This window comes from Lepidochelys kempii, chromosome 1, assembly GCF_965140265.1.
Source record: "Lepidochelys kempii isolate rLepKem1 chromosome 1, rLepKem1.hap2, whole genome shotgun sequence".
Classification (NCBI taxonomy): domain Eukaryota; kingdom Metazoa; phylum Chordata; order Testudines; family Cheloniidae; genus Lepidochelys; species Lepidochelys kempii.
Window position 1 is genome coordinate 34,326,040 of NC_133256.1, and position 27,945 is coordinate 34,353,984.

The 27,945-nt window shown below is 38.4% G+C and overlaps 1 protein-coding gene across 8 annotated transcripts in view; it reads left to right on the forward strand.

The window, feature by feature from the left end:
* The window catches only part of GRIA4 (glutamate ionotropic receptor AMPA type subunit 4), a 276,316-nt gene that overhangs the window by 74,351 nt on the left and 174,020 nt on the right, over positions 1-27,945 (forward strand). For all 8 annotated transcript variants that reach the window (XM_073338510.1, XM_073338501.1, XM_073338538.1 and 5 more), the window contains one exon: positions 26,866-27,105. In XM_073338510.1, coding sequence (XP_073194611.1) covers positions 26,866-27,105 — 240 coding nt within the window. The remainder of the gene's footprint in view (positions 1-26,865; positions 27,106-27,945) is intronic.

Here is a 27,945-nt window from a genome sequence, read left to right on the forward strand (position 1 = left end):
AGTGTATATGATAACATCCATTTTTTCATGTTCTGTGTGTATATAAATCTCCTCACTGTATTTTCCACTGAATGCATCCGATGAAGTGAGCTGTTGCTCACGAAAGCTTATGCTCAAATAAATTTGTTAGTCTCTAAGGTGCCACAAATACTCCTTTTCTTTTTGCGAATACAGACTAACACGGCTGCTACTCTGAAACCTGTCAATAGGAAACAAAGTCCAGTCAGGCACCCTGCCTATAGGAGAGAATGGAGGGCTCAAAATACAACTCATGAGATAATGCACCAAAATAGAAAATGAAGTTTAATGTTGAACGGACCGGATACAAAACTTTTTGGATTAGTTCAATGAACTGAAATATTTTGATTTAGGTCAAACCCACTGGGAACAATTTTTTTTTCCCTTACAGAAGATCAAACATTTTTGGCAAAATCAAAATTTTCCCAAACAAAACTTCTATTTTGTGAAAGCTACATTTTCTGATGGAAAATTCGTGATCAGCTCTAGCTATGATTCAGTGAGCAAAAATAAACATCTACAACAGTTTTTGGCAGACTGTTAATCTATGATGTCATACCTATCTTTGAAGCTATAGTACAGCATTCCTACATACAATTATCTGCTGCCATGTTCATAGAGGCTCCAGTAAACCACTTAACATTTAAAATTAGGCATGTTGTAAATATTCCCATTGCAATAAATGGAATCATTTACTTGGTAAAACTATGCATGGGCTTTCCTGAATCAGGACGATAGTGGGGTTACTTTTCTGATTAGTCATGCTACAATATCTATAAATGAACTTGAAGTTTTTATGGGTTTCAGAGTAGCAGCCATGTTAGTCTGTATCTGCAGAAAAGGAGTACTTGTGGCACCTTAGAGACTAACAAATTTATCTGAGCATAAGCTTTTGTGAGCTACAGCTCACTTCATCGGATGCACGCAGTGGAAAATACAGTGGGGAGATTTTATATACACAGAACAGAAAATAATGGGTGTTACCATACACACTGTAACGAGAGTGATCAGGTAAGGTCATTACCTTATTGAGCTATTACCAGCAGGAGAGGGGAAAAAAAAAACCTTTTGGATTGTTAATCAAGGTGGACCATTTCCAGCAGTTGGCAAGGACGTGCGAGGAATGGTAGGGGGGGAAATAAACATGGGGAAATAGTTTTACTTTGTGTAATGACACATCCACTCCCAGTCTCTATTCAAGCCTAAGTTAGTTGTATCCAGTTTGCAAATTAATTCCAATTCATCAGTCTCTCGTTGGAGTCTGTTTTTGAAGTTTTTTTGTTGAAGAATTGCAACTTTTAGATCTGTAATCGAGTGACCAGAGAGATTGAAGTGTTCTCTGACTGGTTTTTGAATGTTATAATTCTTGACCTGTGATTTGTGTCCATTTATCTTTTACATAGAGACTGTCTGGTTTGGCCAATGTACATGGCAGAGGGGCATTGCTGGCACATGATGGCATATATTACATTGGTAGATGTGCAGGTGAACGAGCCTCTGATAGTGTGGCTGATGTGATTAGGCTCTATGATGGTGTCCCATGAATAGATATGTAGACACAGTTGGCAACGGGCTTTGTTGCAAGGATAGGTTCCTGGGTTAGTGTTTTTGTTGTGTGGTGTGTGGTTGCTGGCGAGTATTTGCTTCAGGTTGGGGGGCTGTCTGTAGGCAAGGACTGGCCTGTCTCCTGAGATCTGTGAGAGTGATGGGTCGTCCTTTAGGACAGGTTGTAAATCCTTGATGATTCGCTGGAGAGGTTTTAGTTGGGGGCTGAAGGTGATGGCTAGTGTTATTTTCTTTGTTTGACCTGGCTTGTAGTAGGTAACTTCTGGGTACTCTTCTGGCTCTGTCAATCTGTTTCTTCACTTCCCCAGGTGGGTATTGTAGTTGTAAGAATGCTTGATAGAGATCTTGTAGGTGTTTGTCTCTGTCTGAGGAGTTGGAGCAAATGCGGTTGTATCGTAAAGCTTGGCTGTAGACAATGGATCGTGTAGTGTGGTCTGGATGAAAATTGGAGGCATGTAGGTAAGCATAGCGGTCAGTAGGTTTCCGGTATAGTGTGGTGTTTATGTGACCACTGCTTATTAGCACCATAGTGTCCAGGAAGTGGATCTCTTATGTGGACTTGTCCAAGCTGAGGTTGATGGTGGGATGGAAATTGTTGAAATCATGGTGGAATTCCTCAAGTTTTTTTCCTCTCCTGCTGGTAATAGCTCACCTTACCTGATCACTCTCATTACAGTGTGTATGGTAACACCCATTGTTTCATGTTCTGTGTGTATATAAAATCTCCCCACTGTATTTTCCACTGCATGCATCTGATGAAGAGAGCTGTAGCTCACGAAAGCTTATGCTCAAATTTGTTAGTCTCTAAGTGCCACAAGTACTTTTCTTTTTGAAGTTTTTATGTTCTGGTACAATTAATAATAAAAAGGAAAATGTTAATCCCCAATGAATATTTGTCCAAATATTGCATTTTTTTTTTCAGTCCTTGTTTTTGGCACTTGGAAACTTATGAGAATGGTAGGCCCAAAGAGTAGAAAATTATGTCAGTAGACAATGTACTGTTCAACTAGACAAGTATCAGTTTAAAAAAAACTACCTAGAATACATTTCATTTATTCTAATTATTTTTCTCATGTTAAATGAAAATCTTTTAATAAATTTCTTCTGATCCAAAAGTTTTAGCATATTTGCATATGGGCATATGTAACGAGATTTTTACCTCTCTATGTGGGTGCTATTTTGGCTGGTACATTATCACATGCCTTGTTACCAGTTAGATATTTAAAAATATACGTGGGGTAGACATCATCAAAGAGGAGAATGATTTCAGAAATGAAGGGGGAAAAATATCCCCTGATAATCTCTTTACATTCTAACTTGGACAGCTACTCCCACTGCAGTCTGTTACTTTTTCAGATAAATCATTAAATATAGTACATAGTGTAACTAGAAACATCCATCAGCATTTTAAAACAAAAAATGTCCAAAATAACAAACCCTTGAATGGATACATTTTGCACAGAATACCAGTGGCCTAGCACTGAAGCTAAAATCCCACCCTGCCTCTACATATCGTGGCCCATTAATCATTAAAATACAAATTACAAGGATCTCACACACCAATCTATCAAGACAGACAGAAAAAGAAAAACATGTCAGCCAGTTGGAACACTCATTGGATTTGATTCTGCTTTCATTCACACTGTATTCAATAGAGTTTCTTCATTAGAAATTGGTGTACCATAAGAGAATTGATTGTCTTTCACGCTCACTTTTGGCCCCAGTTTTCCACCTATGCCTGGACTTGTGAGACAGGTATGTGCTTAGGCCCTCTTACTTCCAACTTGGTCACATAAAACCAGGTGATATTCTAGTCCTTAATAAATACAGATACTTTCTAGCCCCAACCATGTTATATTTACCACAGCTATAGTCTAAACCAGCTGGCAGATTTTTTTTCTCAGAACAGAGAAGTCTGAAAAGTTTTTCACTTTATACAGAGTACACATGACAGCACTACAAAATAAATAAATAAATACAGGAACTTGTCAGCATTTTAGATATGGGGAGGCCATCTGTATCAAAGACTCTTTAAAATCTTAATCTCAGTAATTTCTTGATTCCCTGATTTTTAACATTTTGCAAAAGATCAGAATTAGTTTACTTTTAGGTTATTTTTTTACACAAATTATTTATTACATTTCCAGTGTTGCAGAGCCATTGCAAAAACAACTTTTATAGTTTTGTGGCAGGTATCTCTGTGAATATTAATGCAGCTACATGCTTGTTTCAGCCAATCAGATGAGGGTAAATCTAAAAAACACATTATCCGCTTCCTATTACAAAAATCTGAACAGGTCCAAAGCACCTCCTTTTCATTCTGAATTATCTTTTACCTTAATTTGTCCTCTCCAGAGTACAAACCTTGCCTACCCTGCGAAAATTTAGAAGCTGCTCTGCACAGGTGAATATCTGAACCCACGTGGGACATCTATTGATGACTCCAACCCTTGAAAGGATAGAGCTTACATTACAATGATATAAAGTGGATGGGGCCTTTCATTGTACTTTCTATACTTGCAAAACAGACATTATCTTAGCTGTAGCAGAAATCCCTGTGATAATCCTTGGATGTTAATTTCAATAAATAAATATTAACAGAAAATAAAGGTCTAATTCTGTAGCCACTCCATGTAGAGAATTCCTATTAATTTCAGTACATAGAGTGGTTACAAAAGTTGGTCCAAGTCTCTAAATAACCAGAATATTTGTTAATGTAATTAGCTACTAGGCATGTTCAATAACTGATTTCCATAGTGTATTTTACTATTCACCTTGATGGGTCTTAATATTGTCAGAAAGTTTTCAAGACTAATGTCAGTACAAAGCTGTGGAGATGACATTACAATATCAAAATATGAAATGAACAGATATCAGAGCAAGTCTCTGGAGACAGCTCTATGATGTTTAAAAGAGACGAAACAATATCATCACAAGCTATTTTACCATTCATTTAAAAAACAAAAAGGCAGTTGATCAAAATCCGGTCTTGGAAATAATGCTAAGGTTTAGACATTAATCTGGGAGTCATGGTATGAAATCACAAGATAAGGGCTTCAGTATGGCACTTAAACCCTACTCTGGTGTGTCTAGACAGACGCTGCATACAGTACAGAATATAAGAACTGTCTTATTCAAAACATCCATTGATGTGTATAGTTATTACAGGGTTATTTTCTGATGTTGAAACATCAAGACTTCAGGACAGATTCTGCCCTTGAGTGCACACAAGAAGTTTCCATTGACTTTAGCTATCTGCGCACAGCCGAGGATGGAATTTTGCCTCCTCTCTTATGGCAATAGAATTATTTATTCAGTCTGATCTGTATTCTGCTGGCACATGGTCATGGTACTATCCTGTAATAAATCGTCATTAAGTGTTTCCATTCCAACTAATAAGTAACTGGGGCTAAAATAGGTCATAAAATTGATTCAGTGGCCCAAATTCACTTGTGGATAAGTAGGTACGACTACATTTGACTTCAGTGGAATTGCACCCGCTTTACCCTAGATCTGAACTCAGTGCAATGAAACTATAAAGCCTGATACCTGTGTACCTTCTGGGCCAGAGTTCCAAAATGATGATGTGTGTGCATTCGTATTCAGTTGCTGAAAATGTGTTCTTTGCTTTACTGTTAACAGTTTTGGGCTGTGTTTGTAACTATTTTTTATTACTGTGAACACGGTTGGGCCTTCTGTGGGATGATGAAAATGATGAGCTCATACAAGTCAACCCATATTTTAAAGCTTTGACACTTATTTTGCCCTATTTCTAAATTGCTATGCCCCTTTCCAGACTTTTAAAATTCCCTTTCAGTGGTTGCTCAACTCTGGTTCAAATTCAGCCAAACAAACTAGTGTACCTTTAGTGATGCCTATGGAATTGTATCAGCTTTTCCCAGGGCTGAATTTGGCCCAATATGTAAAACCCTGCAAATCCACAGATATCTGCTTTATATCCACAGATATCCACATTTGCGGATGCGGATATCCTCAGATTATTTTAGTGGATTGGATATGGATACAAATTTTGTATCTGTGCATGGCTCTACCAATATGTTCTGTGATATTTTTTTTCCAATGTAGTTTAAATGAGACAAATAACTTAAGCATCTGCATTGTTTAAACTACAAGAAATTCCACCCTGGCAATAACGAACACTGTCTGAGAGGTCAAGATATGTTCCTTTGGTTGTTTAAATGTTGGGAGACATCTAGCTCAGACTTAATAAATGTCAGACCAGTAGTCTGTGTACTGGAACTAAAGAAAATGCAAAATAAGGGCATTAATGGTCTGGAATTTTGTGTAGCTCCTTCCTCATTTTAGTTTCTGGTGTAGTTAATCAAACACCAAACCAAAGACCGCTTGGAAGGAGGTCAAATGACCTTGACTGTGGTGTTAGAAACTTGATGTAGGAATGTTTGGAACCATGCTGCATCTCTTGTCTTTGTCAGTGATGTTGCTATAGGAGCATAATTGTGAAAACAGCATAAAAATAAACCAGGGAAGAACATGTGGAAAAAGTAAGGGTTTTTTTAAAAGGCAAACCCCATATGCCTCTATTCAGTATTTCCCATTTGTGGCAACTCTTCTATTTCTAATCAACCAGGGGAAAATACTTGATGCTGTAGCTGTAGTAGCATCCATGGTCCTATTTGCTCATAAGTAAAACTAATCCGTTATGCCAAGGGCAGGTAGTTTGATTCTCTACCACTGTAGAGAAGAAAAACACTTTTATTTCATACATTGTTACCCAATTGATTGGGTTTAGATAAACATTCTCACAATTTCAGTCAAACACCCCCTAGTTGGTTAGGAAGTCTTTTCAGAATATATTCAGTATTATGTCAATATACTAAGTATTTTCTAACGTTGAAGACTATTAAGTAATTTTGATCTATAATCTATGTCATTGAAATGCAGGATGCAAATCACTGTGGCATCTAGGTGCTAATGATACTGGTTTATACTAAAAATGTTAAGTAAGACCTTAAATTTCTAGGACAGTAAAACATAACATGATTTTTGAAATCAGGCCACCAATAACTAACGTGCTTTAATAGGCATAGGAATATGTGTAGTGAAGTCTGTGTGTGTGTGTGTACACAGTGAAAGAGTGCCTAATCTTGCAGTTTATGCAGGAAACATTTCTGTTGACATTTGTGAGAATTTTGTCTGAGTAAAGATTGCAACATAGAGGGTCAGAGTAAGCAAAGTGAGGGTCAGAAGAAAAAAAGGGTTAAAAATTGGAAATCACATATCTGAATACTTCTTACTAGAAAAATTTCATATTGTGTGAAAATTGTTTGATATCTTTTTTGCTTGTTTAATAACTAAAAATATGTTTTTTTTTTAAAATCTCTAGCTACAGTGGTCATTCTGTGTGCCGATAAACAACACTAATCCATTATGCTAAGGACAGTCAGTTTGATTCTGCAGAGCACTGCAGAGAAAAAGCAACACATACAACAGCGTGGCTGCACTTGTACGTTTTGCCTGATTGATTTGGTTTGGATGCACATTATCAGAATCACGTTTCATCCACCAGCTCTTCAGTTTTATTCATATGTTGGGCTTTTTAATAACAAGGAGAATATCTCAGAATTATGCATTAATATATGTAAATTAAGACTATAAAACATTTTAAAGATACATGAACGTTAACAGGATTTGAAATTGGAGGTAGCTTGAGGCCACTGTTATAACTAACAGGCCATTTAAAAATTATTAGCATCAGGCCCAGTGGACCAGTAGTAAAGACAGCTGCATTTGCCATACAAAATCTAAGCTAGCAGCCTATAGACCCTGAGTTTTACTCCAGTGATCACAGCTGTGAGCTGTGCTGAACTAATTCTGCTTTTTTTCCTGCACATGCCAGCATAAAAACAACTAGCCTTACAGAATGCCTTAGGCAAAATGTACAATATTTTGTTATTTGTAAAGCAGTCTTTACAGCAAAATAATTTTAAGCAGTTCTGAGTGTATCAGAAATGATGTGTTCGTTCATTATTTACACCAGGCTGTTAAATGTTTTATTTATTAAATCAAAGCACTTTTTGCAGACAAAGATTGATATAGAAAGAGAAATATGTATAGCGCATACAGTTCACTTTTATGATTGCTCCATCGAAGAGAGGAAAGGATTTTGATGTTATAAAAAAAGAGCAGAGGTTTAGATTGAGTGAATAACATGCTACTCTACTTGAACAGTGAAGAGAATATTACATAAGGTGAAGATCATTAAAGGCATCCTAGATAACTACAGTAGAGTGCAGTATTTCATAATCACAAGAAACTTCATTACAATCTGCCTCAGTTACCCCCCAAACCTCACAATATACCCTTATTTGGACCATTCATGGAAGGCAACAGAAGTGCTAGCCAACCGATCACAGCTCTTCCCTTATCTTTGCCCTCTCTTTAAAAAAATCACCACCAACAAAGTTCTCGGCACTCTGTGCCCCAAATATAGACACTCCCTTTCAAAATGCCTTTCAGTATAAGGCCCCAATCCCATAAAAAGTTTCATGTGTAACGTTCCCTAAGCAGGCAGTTCCTTTAACGTCCGTGATCTTACTCACGTGAGTAAAGTTTCATATAAATGAATATGTTTGCAGGATCCAGGCCTAAAATCTTGACAAAGAGCAAGTGGGATGCACTGGGAAATCCAGAGGCAGGAATTAATATAACATGCATTTGAAATCTTAAGACAGGCACGAAAAGAGATAGCAGATAGGAAGAAGTGGAGCAGCAAATGTACAGCTGTGTAGGCAAATAATAGGTATGTAAATTTTTCCAAGTAACTCCTCAAGCAAGTCAGTGTCACTGAACTTGTTTTGAATAACTTCTATTTTTTTGTTGTTTCATTTTCCAAGTTACTGTTTTCATGAACTCACAACTGGTGAGTGTCACAGAAGAAGCGATGCAAGCAGCACATTGTCCCAGGGGCCAGCAAGGAACTGTACCATCTGTCTAGCCATGTGGTAGCAGAGAATGACGAAGGGATAGTTTCTGGGGCAACAGTTTATTGTTTATATGAAGGGCTGGGTTTATGACTTTGTGCTAACATGTTGCATTTTCATTTTTTCTGTAACGATTGACATTTTGCAGTCACAGTTCTATGTCAGTGTGGTTCCCCACCTTACTGTATTTCAAATATGCAATTTCCAATGGTGTGAATGAGCATAGTTCCTAGAGAGGTACGTTCTAAACCAGTGGTGGGCAACCTGCGGTCTGTCAGGATACATTTTGCGGAAGTTGACCATCCCCAGGCACAGCCCCCCACAGCTCCCAATGGCTGTGGTTCACCGTTCCTGGCCAGTGGGAGCTGTTGGAAGCCCACCACTGTTCTAAACCATTTCTGACTATCAGAGTGGTGTGTTTGTCTGCCAATCTGGTTGGTTGGGAAATGGGAAAATTTGATATTCCAGGACAAGAATATCCTTACTCTACCTTACTCCTCCAGACTATGTGTATTATTCCTATTGTGGTGACACGTAGGAGCCCCAGTCATGGACCAGGAGCCCCTTGTGCTAGGTACTGTACAAACACAGAGCAAAAACATGGTCCCTTCCCCAAAGAGCTTACAGTCTAATTATTTCTCACAAATCAATGTTTTGTTTATGGCTGGGTATGTTTATGATTATGAGAATATAATAGCATATTCTCCTCCTGTGGCACAAACAATTTGATTTGTTTTAAGAGAGAGCTGGACAAATTTGAGTGCAATTTTCTGACGGGGTTATTTGTAATGTTAGCAGGCAGGGCTCAACAGCCTAAGGGCTCACTTCCTGTTTGTCATATGTTCCTAAAAGCTCCTGTTTCAGGGGTTCAGCTGGTTAACTGCCAGGGTCAGGAAGGGATTTCACATACATACCTTGTATGTATTCTGGGTGGGTTTTTCTTAATCTCCTTCTGAAGCATCAGGGATGGCCATGGCTGGAGATGGGACATTGGCCAGGGAGGGCCAGGGCCCTCAGATGACACTGAGCATGCTATCTCTCAGGTGTTTGGCTGGCTGGTTCTTGCTCCCATGCTCAGCGTCTCACTGATCACTATGTGTGGGGTCATGAAGGAATTTTCTTCCAGGTCACATTGGCAGTGCCCTTGGGGATTTTTGCCTTCCTCGGCAGCATCTGGGTGTGGGTCACTTGCCAGGATTATCTGCGTATATTTCAATCCTTTCCCTGCCATTGCAGGGGTCTTGGGCATTGGTGCACCTTGGCCCTCCTATTCTCTGCTTGTGGCACGTAATAGTCTGGTTTCAGAGTAGCAGCCGTATGAGTCTGTATTCGCAAAAAGAAAAGGAGTACTTGTGGCACCTTAGAGACTAACCAATTTATTTGAGCATAAGCTTTCGTGAGCTAAGCTCACTTCATCGGATGCATATAACTTAAGGAGTTATGAAGAGCATTCCTGATCTGTTCAGATGTCTGTCTGTGTGATGCTTTTGCCGGAAACAGATCAGGAATGCTCTTCATAACTCCTTAAGTTATACGCATCCGATGAAGTGAGCTGTAGCTCACGAAAGCTTATGCTCGAATAAATTGGTTAGTCTCTAAGGTGCCACAAGCACTCCTTTTCTTTTTACATAATAGTCTATTCTTCTGTTGGCTGTTATATTTTGGTCTAATTTTGGTTGGTGGATTGAGTGTGTGGGTGCTGTGGCCTGTGACATACAAGAGGTCAAACTAGATGATCTGGTGGTCCCTTCTGACCTAAAACTGACTCTAACTGTCCCATCCTTACTTGTCAGACTTTCAACAACACCTACATTTCAAAGGTGTCCTGTGCTTTTGTGTTGTGATGCATTCAAGTAATAGTTACGTCTTAGTCAAAGTTTCAGACTTTTTGTTTTTAAAGAATCAAAAATAAAAATACATCTGAGCTAACACCTATCCAGTTTTGCAATGGAAATTTGTCTGTGTTTGAAATAAACCAGTGTTAGGTGTCCAGTACCAGTTTGACTCATGGTAGCCTGAGGTAGGTGGAAAATGAAGGGAAAAATTATTTAAAGAGTTATCCTCAATCCTCATTTTAAGGGAGGGGACTCCTGAAAGGGCATGCGCCACACAGGTTTTTGACTCTGAAACCTGCACCCCAAGTCAGTGAATTAGAGCCTGAATTCATTAACCTTGTGGGCACTCTGAGGGAAAAGAATTTGCACAGTCTTTTGAAAAGAAAGTGGATTGAGGGTTAGTGGCAGTGGAAGAGGATGGTCATTATTCTATTTTGGGTGTAAGCTGTCTTCACGCTGACTCACCTTGGTTGGGTAGTTCATTTATGTTATGTATTCTGAATTGTATTTCTATTTGTAATGTTTAATTACTGTGTGGGACCTAGAGCTATGGAGAGATGTTTTGTGTAGAAAAAGAAAAAACAAACGATTATTTTCCCCAGGTTTGAAGATACAGTTTGGTGACAAAAAAGGAAACCAGTGAAAGGTACAGCTCCAGTATGGCATGCCGATCATTTCATTTTAGTATCTCGAGGCTGTCTTATGCTTGGTTCCTACTGGCACAATTGTGGAGGCTCTGCTACCTTTTAAAAAATAACAGAGGAACCAATCTAAAGGCACAGGTTGGGGGAGGGGGAGGGAAATGATAGCACAGACCTTAAGCCCTCATCTTTTGGTCCTCTACACAGTGCAGTTCCCTGGTGTTGTTTTGACATGATGTGTCCATGGTAAGTAGAGCCTACATGTCTGAAGAATCCCTTAGCTATGATCATTGCATTATCTTGGGAGAAGAGACAAGCTGCAAAATGTGGGGAAAAATGTCAGTGAAGCCAGATCATTGGAACAACTGAGTCTACAGAATGGAACAATAATTCAACATAGTGGAAAGAAAAAAAATCTCTGAGTGATGTCTAAACTAACTAAAACTCAGGGGAAAAAAAATTATCCTAGCGAACTAAGGCCTGGAAAAACAGGACAGACCCAGACATTTAGATATGCTTTTCTTCCATGAAATAAAGACTAAACAAGCCATCTACACTCAAGGGAGGCTTGAGTTCTGAATAAAATTATTTTAAAAAACCCAAGACGCTGAAGGATTCCTGCCAAATGGGCCAGTAACTGGTCATAAAGATACTTATATTGTTACTTGGAATAAATACTTATATAGTTCATCTTCAAGACTCTTTACAAACACTAACACCTCTGTGAGGTAGTTAAGCATTATAATCTCTGATTTACAGATGGGAAACAGAGAAGCTAAGTGACTTGTCCATAGCTAAAGGAAATTGATGTGAGAGCTAGTATAAAAATTTAGGAATTTAGAATTCACTGGCTCCCAACCGTGTACTTAGACAATCTGTCTCTCAAACAATACTATTTTCAACTTTACTCTGGTCATGTCTAATATAAGGAATAGGGAAGGAATTCTAAAAGTAAAGAGAACAATGAGGTCACACACATGTGATGATGGAATTGCACAGATATAATTGGGAGCATAATTTGGCTTTATTACTGGTGGTGATGTACAAGAAGGAAAGAATCCATCTTAATGCTAAGATCCCAGGTTTGCAGCGCCAGCTGTAAAAATAAACAACCCAACCTCCCATTAATTTGCTATTATTAGTGTCACTTTTCAGAATACAGTCACACTTTATATATTAAACAGACTGAAGTAAAACACAACATATCATTACACTCCAACTAGCACATAATTTAAAAAAAAAATAACTCTGATCAGTGATAACTACAACCTTTCAATAAGTTGCATGGGGTAGGAGCGCTAAACAATTTTATGTATGACTTTTTTGATGTTTTCTCAAATGAGTCCTCCAAATCATGCAATAAACACAATGACTGAACTAGCACAACCTAATTAGAAAACATTGGGCCAAACTGAGCAGTTCTTATTCAGCCCTTCCTCAGGAAAAATTCCCTGGCTAAAATCCTGGCCCCAGGCAAGTCAAGAATATAGAATATTGTAAATAAAAAAAATATTGTCACAACTGGCATTGATCAAATTTCATAGTTTTCTAGAGAAAAAAGTCCTCTCTCCCACAAACTACTTTTCTGCCAAGAAGCGCCATGCATGCGTCCATCCTTATGTTGGCAGTTGTGTAAAGTTATAGGTTACCCAGTGAGGTTAAAAATGAGAGTCTGGAATAGTGATGTTAAAGTATTTCACTCCTTTCACCATTGTGGCCCCCCATTTTGTCTCATTCATCTTGTACCTTGATTCTTTTATTTGTAATTTGGAACACAGGTAACTGGGTTGAAAATTGGGGCAAGGACCATCTTTTTGTTCTTCGTATCTCACCTAGTGCAATGAGATCCTTGGCTATGACTTGGGCTTCTAGGTGCTACAACAAGGCAAATAATTAATAATATACTTAAGAAATCATTTGCACGTAGATACATTTTCCACTTCATGTGTTTTGATCCCTGAAATTCCCTGTTGCTTTTAGAATACTCTTGATTTTGGGGCTTCTTCACAACAGCCCTATGTCCTTTTATTGCCAGCAGCTGCTTTGGTCTTCCAATTAAAAAAAACAGAACAGGATGCAGTAGGCAGAAGAGAGAATTCTGCTTTTATATCTCGTTTGGTACTGTAATATTTTTCCCTTCAGGTCAAGAATCCTTCCCCACCACTGTTTTCCTCTCTCCTCACTAGCCTAATTCTTTCACAGCTACAATATCATCATATAGTTTTGTGACATCATAATTAATTGCTGTGGAGGAGAAATTAGACTCCAAACTCTTTCAGTCATTTAATTAGACACATTTCTTGCAAGTCAGCAATCATGGGAAAGGACATGCAGAAAAAGTACTTGACATTTAAATGTCAGTTTAACCAAATTATACAGTTTTCTAAAATGTGATCAAGTGTAACTGGCTGTAAATTTAAATTGTTTAAATTATTAGATAAATTTGATAATGCCCAACATATAATACTTAGTACTGCATTGAGTGCAGGGGACTGGATTAGATGACCACTCAAGGTCCCTTCCAGTTCTATGATTCTATATAAGAGTTAAGTGTTTTAATATGCTTTTCTAACCTACATTGTCTGGAGGATGGCAGTTGACTTTACTGGTCTTTCAACAGGGATACATTCCATTCCTCATTAACAAGAACAGATTTTTTTAAGCATTTTTGTTTTTCAAAACAAAAACAAAGGAACTTCTCTATTTTTACCATTGAAAAATAGATAACTTTTCCCAAATTGAAAAGGAGTACTTGTGACACCTTACAGACTAACAAATTTATTTGAGCATAAACTTTCATGAGGTGCCTCAAATACTCCTTTTCTTCTTACGAATACAGAGTAACACGGTTGCTACCCTGAAACTTTTCCCAAATTGTGTTCTGCCTGCCTACGCTGAATGAGATTAACAAGATGTTACTGTAAAATCAAAAGATTTCCATAGACATTAGATTGGTTTCTAAATACATGTGAATCTTATACAATTTAAATAGAAGTAAATCATGTTCCTGTCTTAATATTATGACATGGAAATTCACAGATTATATTAAATTTGCAGTGAGTTCAGAGGAATATTAAAAAGGGACCAAGAGAAATTAAAAACATGATTAGAAAATAACAATGTGATTCAGTTTGGAAAACTGCAAGCTCCACACGTTTGCTGGGAGAGGGAAAGCTGGAGAGCAGTAATGCTGAAAAAAATTTAGAGGTGATAGTGGACAACAAATTTAGACATGAATTTGCAGGGACATGTAGCAGCCAAAACAAACGTGCAATTTTAGTGTTAATGTACATAGGCATCATGGGACAAGCTGAAATTAGTCTCTCTGTGTACAGTACCTGGAATATTGTTTTCAGATCTGGTCTCAGAGAGACACTTACAAATTGCAGGGAGTTCAGATAAGAGCCACAAAAATGTTTAGGGGGCTGCAAGATATTCAGTGAAGATAAAAGATGAAGGCCTCATCCAGCAAAACCCTTAAACTAGGGCTGTCTATTAATCGCAGTTAACTCATGTGATTAACTCAAGAAATTAATTTTAATTGCGATTAATCACAGTTTTAATCGCACTAAACAGTAGAATACCAATTGAAATTTATTAAATATTTTTGATTTTTCTACATTTTCATATATATAATGTATTCTGTGTTGTAACTGAAATCAGTGATATGATATGATATGAAAATCATATCATATCACTTCATTTTCATATCAAAAATCATATAAAAAATCATATAAAAAATCATATCATATCACTTCAATTTCATATCAAATCAGTGATATGAAAGGCCTGGGAAGACAAAAATAAAATCCCAGCGACTGGTCAGTGTGGTCTTCCTGCTTTCAAAACTTCCACTACATTCAGTAAATTCCAGTCAATGGTAGTTTTGCCTGGCAGAAGAACTGCAGCATTCACATAATTGTGACTCTCCAAATATATAGAAATTGCTGGGGATTTTTTTTTAATTATAAGTAGTTTTTTCTTTGACTAAAAAGCCTGTGATTAAGTTGCTATGTTTAAAATGCTATTTTATGAGAATCAACTACAGAGTTCATAAGAAGCCCTTCTACTTTAAATAGCACTGATGTTTTGAAAGCAGGAAAAAAGTGAAAAGAGCCTATTTTCTGCCTTTTCAGGATAAAAGGAAACAGGAAAGCTGACTTTGTAGAGAATTAGACATTAAAGAATTACTTCTTAAAACAAAATACAGACTTCTCTTTGTTCTGTTTCATTAAAAAACGGGATGTGGAGGCAGATTTTATAAAAGCTTGCACTCTTTTTGTCAGAAGCAAATGCTGCAGAGAAATGCTGTTAATTTTTCTTGTTATTGTTCCCTGAAGTTTGAATATAGATTGAAGGAAATGACATATCACACAATGAAATAGATCAGTTCTGAGAGCAATGTCCAAGTTCTCATGACACATAATACAAATAAACTGTCAAACTAATTGTATCTCAAGATTTGTCCTGTGTTCATGGTGAACCTTGTTCATGCAGTTTTGATACTTTTACTCAGCATGGGAGTTGAGAGGGTACTCATCGTTTTGTAAGAGGTCAGAGCACCACAGGTTCTAAATTAGCACTATACTTTTGGGATGAAATCTGGCTCTATTGAAATCAACAGGAGTTTTACCATTCACTTCAATGGGACCAGTATTTCACCTCTGATCTGCAGTAAAATGTGTGTATGGTATTTTTTTTTGGTTCCAGTGCTGCAAGTATTCACTACAGAGTTCTGAAGGACCCTCAAATATGAAATTGCAAAATGACTAACTGTGGTGTGTTACCTCTCATTTAAATCAGCCTCTAAACCAGAGGACTGGAGGGGTAGATAATGTAACACCAGTCATTTTTTAAAATCTTCGGAGGTGATCCTGGCAATTGCAGGCCAGAAAGTCTAACTTCAGTACCAGGCAAATTGATTGAAATTATAGTAAAGAACAGAATTATCAAACACGTAGATAAACACGGTATGTTGAGGAAGAGACAACACAGTTTGTTTAAAGGGAAATCATGCCTCACCAATCTACTACAGTTCTCTGAAGGTGTCAACAAGCATGTGGACAAGGGTGATCCAGATGACATATTGTACTTGGACTTTCAGAAATCCTCTGACAAGGTCCCTCACCAAAGGCTGTCAAGCAAAGTAAGCAGTTATGGGATGAGAAGGAAGGTCCTCTCATGGATCAGTGACTGCTTAAAAGATTGGAAACAAAGGGTAGGAATAAACGGTCTGTTTTCACAGTGGATATAGGCTTAATAATAGGGTCCCAGGGATCTGTATGGGACGTGTACTGTTCAGCATTCATAAATAATCTGGAAAAGGGGGTGAACAGTGAGTTGGCAAAATTTGCAGACAATACAAAATTACTCAAGATAGTTAAGTCCAAAGCTGACTGTGAAGACTTACAAAGGGATCTCACAGAACTGGTGACGGGCTGACAAAATGGCAGATGAAATTCAATGTTGATAAATGCAAAGTAATGCACATTAGAAAACATAAGCCCCACTATACATACAAAATGATGATGGGATATAAATTAACTTTTACTACTCGAGAAAGAGATCTTGGAATCACTGGGGATAGTTCTCTTTAAAAACATCCACTCAATATGCAATGGCTGTCAAAAAGCTAACAATGTTAGGAACCATTAGGAAAAGTATAAGTTTGTATAAGTAGGGGCATAGCGAGCAGATCAAGGGACGTGATCGTTCCCCTCTATTCGACATTGGTGAGGCCTCATCTGGAGTACTGTGTCCAGTTTTGGGCCCCACACTTCAAGAAGGATGTGGATAAATTGGAGAGAGTCCAGCGAAGGGCAACAAAAATGATTAGGGGTCTGGAACACATGAGTTATGAGGAGAGGCTGAGGGAGCTGGGATTGTTTAGCCTGCAGAAGAGAAGAATGAGGGGGGATTTGATAGCTGCTTTCAACTACCTGAAAGGGGGTTCCAAAGAGGATGGCTCTAGACTGTTCTCAATGGTAGCAGATGACAGAACGAGGAGTAATGGTCTCAAGTTGCAGTGGGGAAGGTTTAGATTGGATATTAGGAAAAACTTTTTCACTAAGAGGGTGGTGAAACACTGGAATGCGTTACCTAGGGAGGTGGTAGAATCTCCTTCCTTAGAGGTTTTTAAGGTCAGGCTTGACAAAGCCCTGGCTGGGATGATTTAACTGGGAATTGGTCCTGCTTTGAGCAGGGGGTTGGACTAGATGACCTTCAGGGGTCCCTTCCAACCCTGATATTCTATGATTCTATGAAAAGGATAGATAGTAAAACATAAAATGTTATAATGCCACTATATAAATCCATGATATACCCACACCTTGAATACTACATGCAGTTCTGGTTGCTCCATCTCCAAAAAAGATATCTTCGGATTGGAAAAGGTGCAGAGAAGAATAACAAAAATGATTAAGGGTATGGAACAGCTTCCATACAAGGACAGAATAAAAACACTAGGGATGTTCAGATTAGAAAAGAGATGACTAAAAGGATATATGATAGAGGTCTATAAAATCAGGGATGGTGTGAGAAAGTGAATAGGGAAGTGTTATGTGAAGGGGTAAATACAAGAACCAGAGGTCACCTAATGAAATTAATAGGCAGCAGGTTTAAGACAAACAAAAGGAAGTACTTCTTCACATAAAGCACAACCTGTGGAGCTTGTTGCCATGAGATGCTGTGAAGGCCAAAAGCATAAGTAGGTTCAGAAAAGACTCAGAGAAATTCATGGAGGATAGGTCCATCAATGGCTATTAACCAAGATGGTCATAGATGCAACCCGATGTTCCGGATGTCCCTAAGCCTTCAACTGCGCGAAGCTGGGCCTGGACAACAATGGATGGATCACTCAATAATTGCCCATTCTGTTCACTCCCTATGAAGTATATGGCCACTGTCAGAAGATAGAATACTAGGCTAGCTGAAGCATTGGTCTGAACCATTGTGGCCGTTCTTATGTTATTAAAAGATGCAAGTGGACCCTGAGCCCTGGAGGAGTCCCATTTTCTTCACTGGGGCTCTGTGTGGACACAGGAGTCCATCTCTGTTGTAACTTTCATTACAAACTCCATTGAGTTAGAAAAGCCCTAAGGGTGAGGCCTAGGATCTAATATTTTGGTCAGTTTTCAAAAATTAGAATAGCCTCTCTACCATGTAAGATATGTTTTTAGTCATGCAGGATATGGCAGATATATGTTGCATGTTTGATCTCTATGGGAGATCCCCGAAAAGAACGAGCTTTCGCAGCATGAGCAAAAGGTGTAGGCCCAGAACTGCAATGCAAGGGCCAAAAGATAATGGGTTATTGCAGACAAAACTATAAAATAAATAAAATATTCAGCATTCAACAAATATAAATTTCATGAGCAGAGTGGTTCTACTAAGTAGAAGAGCTGAAGCACATCTTAGAGAGAAAGTCGTTCTATCAAGTAATTTTAAAAATAGACTCAGTGGAAAATGTTTCCTTGTGTAAAAGTATCTCCTTGAATTAAAATTATTTGCAGTTGTACATACAAAATGTTTCTGTCAAAGTGCTTTAAGGTTGATGCAATTTTCTTCACAGAAATTTAGGAAAATCTAACTTGCCTTGAATTCTTCAGCTGGAAATATGAGTTGTCAGCACTTATGATAACCATTTGTCTTGTTGCCTCACCACAAAAAAACCTGCTACACACAGCTGTAGGAGGGGAGAGACATCTGTCTGAGAGGAGCTTAACAGAAGGCCAGTTCCATAGCCCATTGATGTCAGTGGAAAAATTCCCATTGATTTCAATGGGCTGTGGATCATGTTCAGAATTTTCTCCAGTTTGTGCTGTAGTGAGGGAGTGGATTTTGCTCCCTTACCAAGGGTGAGCAGGGCTTCAGCCATCTGATCACATCAGTGTCTGCACACGTGGGAGGGCCCCTCCTTTCCTGTTCCCCTAGATATCACCCAGTATAGACACTTTTACATAAATTGTCTATATAATTTAGACAAAATACCATATTACAATGTTCAAATTGATGGTACATTTTTTTCTATTAAAATCTAATTTTGCAGCTAATTCAATTTCCATTTCTATTCAATATACAATTAATGCATTGTAAGTTTTAACTGCTTCATGAATTGTCTGAATAGAAATAGTCTTTCAGAGATAATCCACAAGAATTAGCTGTGGACACTTAATAATTAAACTATGTAACACGTTTGTTGCTTGCTTTGCAATATGTTCTCACATCTGCACTTACGTAAATAAAACTTCACTTTCGAAATTACCATATGATCTGGCACACTAAACTGAGGGTTTCATTGTTCCTAAGAGAGTATGTTTAAATGAGCTGGTAAGCCATTCATGGAGTGAAGTTATAGTTGCATGAGGTGTATTGCTCTGAGTTAAATGTAAAAGATATTCATGTGAATTTTTGAGACCTAACATTTTGGTGAAAAGAACTGTTGTCAGTCCATATACTGACCTTTAAGTAGCACTTCCTAAGGATGTGTTCCTGTAACACTTAAGCATATGTTTAACTTAATGTGCATGGGTAGTGCCGTTGACCTGACAGGGACAATTGACGTACCTAGTTAAATAAATGTTACAAAAAAGAACTAGATAAATTCATGGAGGATCGCTCCATCAATGGCTATTAGCCAGGATGGGCAGGGATGGTGTCCCTAGCCTCTGTTTGCCAGAAGCTGGGAATGGGTGACAGGGGATGGATCACTTGATGATTACCTGTTCTGTTCATTCCCTCTGGGGCACCTGGCATTGGCCACTATCGGAAGACAGGATACTGGGCAGATGGACATTTGCTCTGACCCAGTATGGCTGTTCTTATGTTCTAATGTTTAAGTAGGTGTAGGATCAGGGCTTTAACCACAAAATTATAAGGCATAGTCCACAAAATATTACATTATTTATTAATAATTTATTAATAACAATAAATGTTGTTAATAAACTATATTACAGTAGCACATACAGTTCCCAACTGAGGTAGGTGGCTCAGTTTGTTAAACATTGTACAAACACATAGGAAAATACTGAACCTATTCTGAACTATTTATAATCTAAATAGACAAGGCAGACAGAGTGGAAGATGAAACAGATGTGAAATGACTTGCTTCAGGTCACAAAGTAGGTCAGTGGCAGAGGTGGGAATAGAATCTAGCTCTGATTTCCAATCCAACGCCTTATCTACTGAATGAAGTTACATTGTAGGAGGTAAAACTTTGGTAGGTCAAATATGTGTTATTCAATTTACTTTTTTGGAAAAGACATCTTAATTTAGCCCTTCCCTGCCCAGCGTTATCATTATTATTATTGTTTTACTGTATTATTATTATTTATGTATTTAGTTGAGGTGGCACCCAAAAAAGAGCCAGGAATTTTCCATGTTCAGAGGAAGATCCATGTCCTGTCCTGGAGAGTATATAATATAAAAGATAAGGACAAAGTGTGGAGAGAAGGAATTGAGCATAACAGCAAAATGTTCAGGATTATGATAGGCATACATTTTATTAAACACAATTAATAAACATGTAAGTAAGTTAAAAACATTAAATTCCCTTCTTCTGTCCCCAGTTGACCCATTTCACCTTTCTTCTTGAGCTGTTTCAGACCAGGGTACTCTCATCCTCAAAGCATAAGACATTAGACTAGTCCTCAAGGAGGTATAAGGGTTTCATCTGCCCATTTTCTCTGTGACACCATTTTTCTCTATTATGTTCCTATCCTTTTTATATCCATTTAATTGATGAAGGTCCCTCATTAGGGCAGTCTTAGTACAGTGGGTATTTGTTAAATATTAGATTGTAGCAATATACTTTAGGATTAGTTATCCTAAACCAGCCCACAGGCCAAGCATATTTTTGAAGTAATGTGCCAAATTTTTACGTGGTATAACCTTGAGGCAAATGGAGTTTAAACCAGGGATGAAATTAGCCCACTAAGCATATATTCTGTAGCTTCATTGTTCATATATCTGATACCAGAAGCAGAAATCATGTTCCAGAAGGATCCGTTCAATTGGGGTGAAGGGATATGATGAAGAAAACAGAGAGGTTAGAAAAGAAAAAGATATGAAAAATAAACACAGATGTGTTCAGAAATTTTAATAGGGAGCTCTGCCGTATCAAGGCAAAACAATTATAAAAATATTGTTTCAAAGAATGTCCTTTTCTCAAGTTAATGCTCCCATGTGTAGTTAGTGAACCATCCCATGGGTGGTTACTGAAAACCAGTTTCATCCGATATAGAGTTCTTCCAATCCCAAGGGATCAACAATTTAACCAGGTTAATATATAACTCAGATCTTACCCATTAACATGCTGATGTCAATCCTTTAGTAACTAAAATCTAACGGTTTATTAAGAAAAGAAAGGAAAAGAAAAGAAAGAGCGCTATAAATGGTTAAGGAATCATATACATACAAGTGATTGCAAAGTTCGTATATCAGGTTTGTAGCCATGATGGAATAATCTGCCATCGGGCAAAAATCTCTCTAGAATCACTCAAACAGATTGAGGGTCATTGTTTCTTGTTCACAACTTCCTTGTTAGAAATCCAGTCCAGAGAAATGAAGCAGAAAATGAAGACAAAATGGAGATGTCTCAGGGATCCTTCCTAAGTAAACAGATTTTACTGTCCCAAACAAAGCTCACAGGCCATGTTTGTGAAAAGTTACTGGCCCAAGATGGAGTACAGGGTCACATGAGCATATCACATGTCTTTACATGGCTTGCTAAATCTCAGGGGGTGGCCATTGGCCCCTTGTTGTCTGAGGCATCCCCATGAAGAGCTATCTCCATGGGATGAGTTTCTTCTATAGCCCAGTGTGAGACTGGAGATTCCTTAATGGGCCATCAACACATAGAATTTACATCAGAGCTAGATAGCTATCTGTGAGGTGTCTCCTAGGAGCAGACACATTTGAAATACAGATACATAGCCAGAATTCATAACTTTAGATACAAAGACGATACATAGATTTAACCAGGATAATCATATTTGATAGACTGTAACTTTCCCATGATGCCTTCCATGATATGCTTTGTATAAGAGTTGTTGCAATTGTATAACAATGGTAGTAGCGATGATACAAATGGTAATCTCCAATCATAAAGCATCACAGCCTTGGCGAGGCAAATGGTGTGAGAACCAATCTTCCCCATTGCTGTGGTTATAAAGCTCAATGAGATGCCGAGAGAGTGGAGTTGTGAATCGGAAGGGGAGTGGATCTTGTGTGCCCCTTCCAAGGGCTTTGTGTAGCCTGCATTGAAAAACTGTGTAAAAATAAGACCTGAGTCTCATTTTTATTATTATTATTATAATTATTATATTTTATTTATTTATTTTATTTATTATTTGTATTGCATTAGAACCTAAAAACCCCAACCAAGACCGAGAGGGGGTGGGGGGGGGGTGGACGATCACTGAGCTGGGCATTATACTTACACATTTTTCTGAGCTGGCAATTCTTCTTTCTGTTTACATGGGTTTTTCACTGGCGAAACTCCATTTTTTACACTCATTTCTTTTAATGGAGCTACTTCACATGTACACTAGCAGAATCAGTCCCATTGAACTGAAGAATCCAGACCAAATACTGTACAGCACTGAAGAAGAAATATTTTTAGTGCTTTGGAAATTATTTCAAAATACATACTCTCTCTCTCAGTTCTGGTGGCTTCTGAAGCATAGAAGACATTGAAGGCAGCAAGAATACTCCTACCTAATTCCTGCATACTATCATGAGTATTTGCTCTTTCAATGTCCATGTAAGAAACAAAGGTTTGTTTATACAGCACAGAAAAATACTTGAGTATATACTACTGAAAAATGGACTTGCTGGTCTAATTGATTGTTCCCTTCTGTAACTTCTGTGATTTTGGGACATATAACAACGTTAATGATTATGTATAAGTTACAGTACATTGTTTTTTCTTATAATTCAAGAGTAGGAAATTATTCATTTTGACTGTAATAAATTGCTAGTGAAGAGCTATTTTCCAGAGAAAGTAGCTGCATGGACTGTTTTCATAGAATCCTAGAAATTTAGGGTTGGAAGGGACCTCAAAAGGTCATCAAGTCCAGCCCCCTGTGCTGAGGCAGGACCAAGTAAAATTACTAGACCAAGTGAACACCATCATTGATGTGTCAGTATATTTATGTCTGCATCTGTAATTTTCACTTTATGCATCTGAAGAAGTGGGGTTTTTACCCAAGAAAGCTTATGCTCAAATAAATCTGTTCGTCTTTAAGGTGCCACTGGACTCCTTGTTGTTTTTGTGGATACAGACTAACACGGCTACCCCCTGATACTTGACACCATCATTGATAGGTGTTTGTCCAACACTAATGAACTCTAATGTCCAACTCTAATGAAGGGAATTCCACAACCTTCCTGGAAAAGCTATTCCAGAATTTATTTCCCCTTATAGTTAGAAAGTTTTTCTTAATATCTAACCTAAATTTCCCTTGCTGCAAATTCAGCCCATTGCTTCATCCTACGTTCAGTGGACATGGAAAACAGTTTATCAGCATCTTCTTTATAACAGCCCTTAACATATTTGAAGACTGTTGTCAGGTCCTCTCTGTCTTCTTTTTTCAAGACTAAACATGTCCAGTGTGCTAACCTTTCCTCATAGGTCAGGTTTTCTAAACTTTTTATAGTTTTTGTTGCTCTCCAATTTGTCCATATCTTTCCTAAAGTGTGGTACCCAGAAATGGACACAATACTGAAGCTGAGGCCTCACCAATACTGAGTAGATCAGGACAATTACCTCTCATGTCTTACATACAACACTCCTGTTAATAGACCCAGAATGGTATCCCCTTTATCATAACTGCATCCCATTGCTGACTCATATTCAATTTGTGATCCACTGTAATCCTCAGATCCTCTTCAAAAGTACTACCACCTAGCTAATTTGTTGCCCATTTTGTAGGTGTGCATTTGATTTTTTCTTCCTAAATTCAAAGACTTTCACTTATCTTTGTTGAATGTCATCTTGTTAAATTCAAACCAGTTCTTTAATTTGTCAAGATTGTTTTGAATTTTAATCCTGTCCTCCAAAGTGCTTGCAACCTTTCCCAGCTTGGTGTCATTTGCAAATGTTATGAGCATGCTATCCACTCTATTATCCAAGTCATTAATGAAAATACAGAATAGTATCCAACCCACCATGGGACTCCACTAGATACGCCCCATGGGATCCCACTATATACGCCCTCCCAGGTTGATAAAGAACCATTGATAATTACTCTGAGTATGGTCTTTCAACCAGTTGTGCACCCACCTTATAGTAATTTCATCTAGACCTCATTGTCCTTATTGCTCATGAGAATATTATGTGAGACTCTGTCAAGAGCCTTACAAAAATCAAGATATGTCACATCTACTGCTTCTTCCAATCCAGTAGGCCAGTAATCCTGTCAAAGAACAAAATTATGTTGATTTATTATGATTTGTTCTTAACAATTCCATGCTGGCTATTCCTTATAACCAACCTTATTTTCCTCTAGGTGCTTACAAAATGATTGTTTAATATTTTATTCCAGTTCTTTCCAGGAATCAAAGTTTAGGCTGACTGATTTACAATTCCCCAGGCCCTCCTTTTTCCCCTTTCTTAAATATGTTTGCCCTTTTCCAGTTCTCTGGGACCTCACACATCATCCATAAGTTCTCAGAGATAATTGCTTAAAGTTTCAAGATTGCTTCAGCTAGTTCCTTATGCAACATAGGAAGAATTTCAACAGGCCCTGCCAATTTAACTTATCTAAATATTCTTTAACCTGTTCTTTCTTTATATTGGCTTGCATTCCTTCCCCCTTGTTAATATTTAATTGTATTGAGTATCTGGTCAACATCATCGTTTTCAGTGAAGACTGAAGCAAAATAGGCATTAAACACCTCAGCCTTATTGATGTCATTAGTTATTAGCTCTCCTTCCCCACTAAGTAGAAAGCATACACCTGCCCCCTTTGAACCGAGCTTAAAGCCCTCCTCATTAGGTTGGTGAGTTGGTGCATGAAGTTGCTTTTCCCCTTTTTGTTCAGGTGGACCCCGTCTCTTCCCAGCAAACCACCTTCCTGTAACATCCCATGGTCAAGGAAACCAAAATCCTCCTGTCATCACCATCTTGCACAGCTATGCATTCATCTCTAGGATGCACATATCCTTGCCTGGGTCTTTACCCTCAACCAGGAGGATGGACCAGAATTCAGGACCCCTGAATTGATCCCAGAGCCCTGTAGTAATTGCTGATCTCCTCAGGGTCATAAGTGGCAATACTATGAGTGCCCACATGGAGGAGAAGCGTGGGGTAGTGATCAAAGGGATGGATGAGCCTTGGCAACCTTTCCATAACATTTTGGATGCTGGCTCCAGGCATGCACTGTGCCTCCCAGGACATCATGTCAGGTTGGCAGATGGATGTCTCTGTCGCTCTCAGAAGGGAGTCCCTGACCACCAGTGCCTTACACCTTCTCCTTTTCGGTGAGGTGGCCATGAGCCTCCCAACCTTGAATGCAGGTGGCTCCTTCTCAGCCATTGGGATCTGCTCCTTACCTCCTGATTGCCAGTAAAGCATATCTCTTCTTGACCACACAGGTGGGGGTCAGAGCACTATCTTCTGCGTAAGGTGGCCAGCAACCACTCTATTCCTTACAGAGCAGCCAGTTATCCTTCCTTCTGTGGTACTGCTGTACTCAGCTAGCATCCTCCATCCAGCAGGGGGCACTATAGGTGCAGGCAGAGGAAGAATTAGCCGTGGTGGCAGAGCCACACACAGTTTTTCTCCCTTTGCGGGTTCTCCCTTGTTGAGTACCTGCACATTAAGGAAAGGAAAAAACAACAACAGACAACTCTAACTCCCTGCTTTCCTTCACTGGCAAACTCTGCTAGCTAACTCCCTTAGTGCCCCAGTTGCCTTCATCTCACTAGCCATGTCCCTTCATGTGCATGGATCATTAATGGCCTTATCCAAGGTCTGTTGACGTCAATGAGAGTCTTTCAGTTGACTTCAGTGGGCTTTGCTTTGGGCCCTGAGAGGGCCTATCAGCAAATCAGACTATGCATTGAACATCGTTTGTCTCTCATTCATATGTTGGCAGAGCATAGAGAGAGATGATTTTGGTCAAGAGTCCGATGCCCTTACTTTTGCTGAGTTAGTACCTTTTTCTAGAAGTGAACTAACAAGTCAATGGAAGCATTCATGGAGTAAGTTGCTATTCACCATATGTAAGGATGAGGCTGTAATGTAGAGAATGGCTCAATTTATGGAGAAGGAGAATAAAAGTCCTAAATTATTTCAATTCACAGTGCGCAAGTTGCATTTTTTGGTTACAATGAACTTCTGCTTACAGTGAAATTGATATGATGGGGGGGGGGGGGGGGAGAAAGGAAGACTGCCGCAAAGCACAACCTCCTTTTCCATTTAGAATAAAACAAATGCTCAGAGTTGCCTAAAGAATTGATATAGATCAGTGAAAAATATAGGTAGAATGACATGCAGTTCATAATAATAGGCATATCATTCACAACGTAAGATACTGCAGATTGACCTTTCCTTTGAATGCAAAATGTTAATTTCTTATTTAATTCATACACGCTGTTTTAATTAGCACAAAAAGCTAGAGATAAATTATCATTTATAATCAAGGTTTGGTGCTGTTTTGTTTCAAAAACAAATCCATATCAAAATTGAGGTTGCTTACATACATTTAAATAAATAAGACCAAATAAATAAGAAATTTCATATATAAATGCTGGAAATTTATATATATATATATATAATATATAAAATGTGTTTGTTTAAAGGTTTTGTTACTAGTTGAAGTGTGTTTTGTTCTCTTGCAGTTTGCTCTCAGTACTCTAGAGGAGTTTTTGCCATTTTTGGACTGTATGATAAGAGATCAGTACATACCTTGACCTCATTCTGCAGCGCCTTGCACATCTCCCTCATCACGCCAAGTTTCCCCACAGAGGGTGAGAGCCAGTTTGTGCTGCAGCTGCGACCATCTTTACGGGGAGCTCTCCTAAGTCTGCTGGATCATTATGAATGGAACCGTTTTGTCTTCCTTTATGACACAGACAGGGGTAAGCAGCAAACCTTTCTTATCACTTTGGTTTGTTTGACTGTTGTGACAGCTGTGCATCTTTGTATTATGTTAAGCATTTTGAAAATAAAGTCCATTGTACTGAAATAATTTGAGTGGCTCTGCAGCTAAAGGAAGAATTCTTCCATCTGTAAGTGTTGAGCACTAAATGTGTATATTATGTAATACACTGTACTGAGCCATAGCTCTAAATTTGAAAGGCAAAAATGTTTTAAGTGATATTAATGTCCCACATACATAGACTGATAAAAAGAATTCAAAATTAAAGCTTCTATTCTGTCTCCAACTCTACTCATCTGGCACCATGTTTTGAACTCAGTGACCACAACATAAATCTGGAGTCATCCCATTTAAGTCATTGGAGTTTCTCTGGATTCACACTGGTAAAACCTGAGATCAGAGTCTGGCCCATTGTGTATCACCATAGGGGAGGACCAGGTAGTGGAGGATTCATCCAGGGTGACTGTATCCCGCTGTGCTGGGACAGAGGAGGAACGTTGATGTAACGGGGGCCCCTACACTGGGGGGGCACATGTCTCGGAGAGTGCAGAGCAGCATACCATGTCCTGTTCTTTTCCATGTACCTTGTAAAATCCATCACAGCCCATCCACAATATATCATCTCCTTATAATTGTAAATTACTTTGAAAGATGGTACCATTTCTAGCAGAATTGCCTATTTATACACAGATGGAGAATATCACAGGGCACATTGGACTCTCCCAGAATTATAGATAATTGTAGGTATGCCTACTGTACACTGATACCTCAAGCCTTACTGCCAGCTTGGGGAAGCAAGATTTCATCCTGCACAATCCTG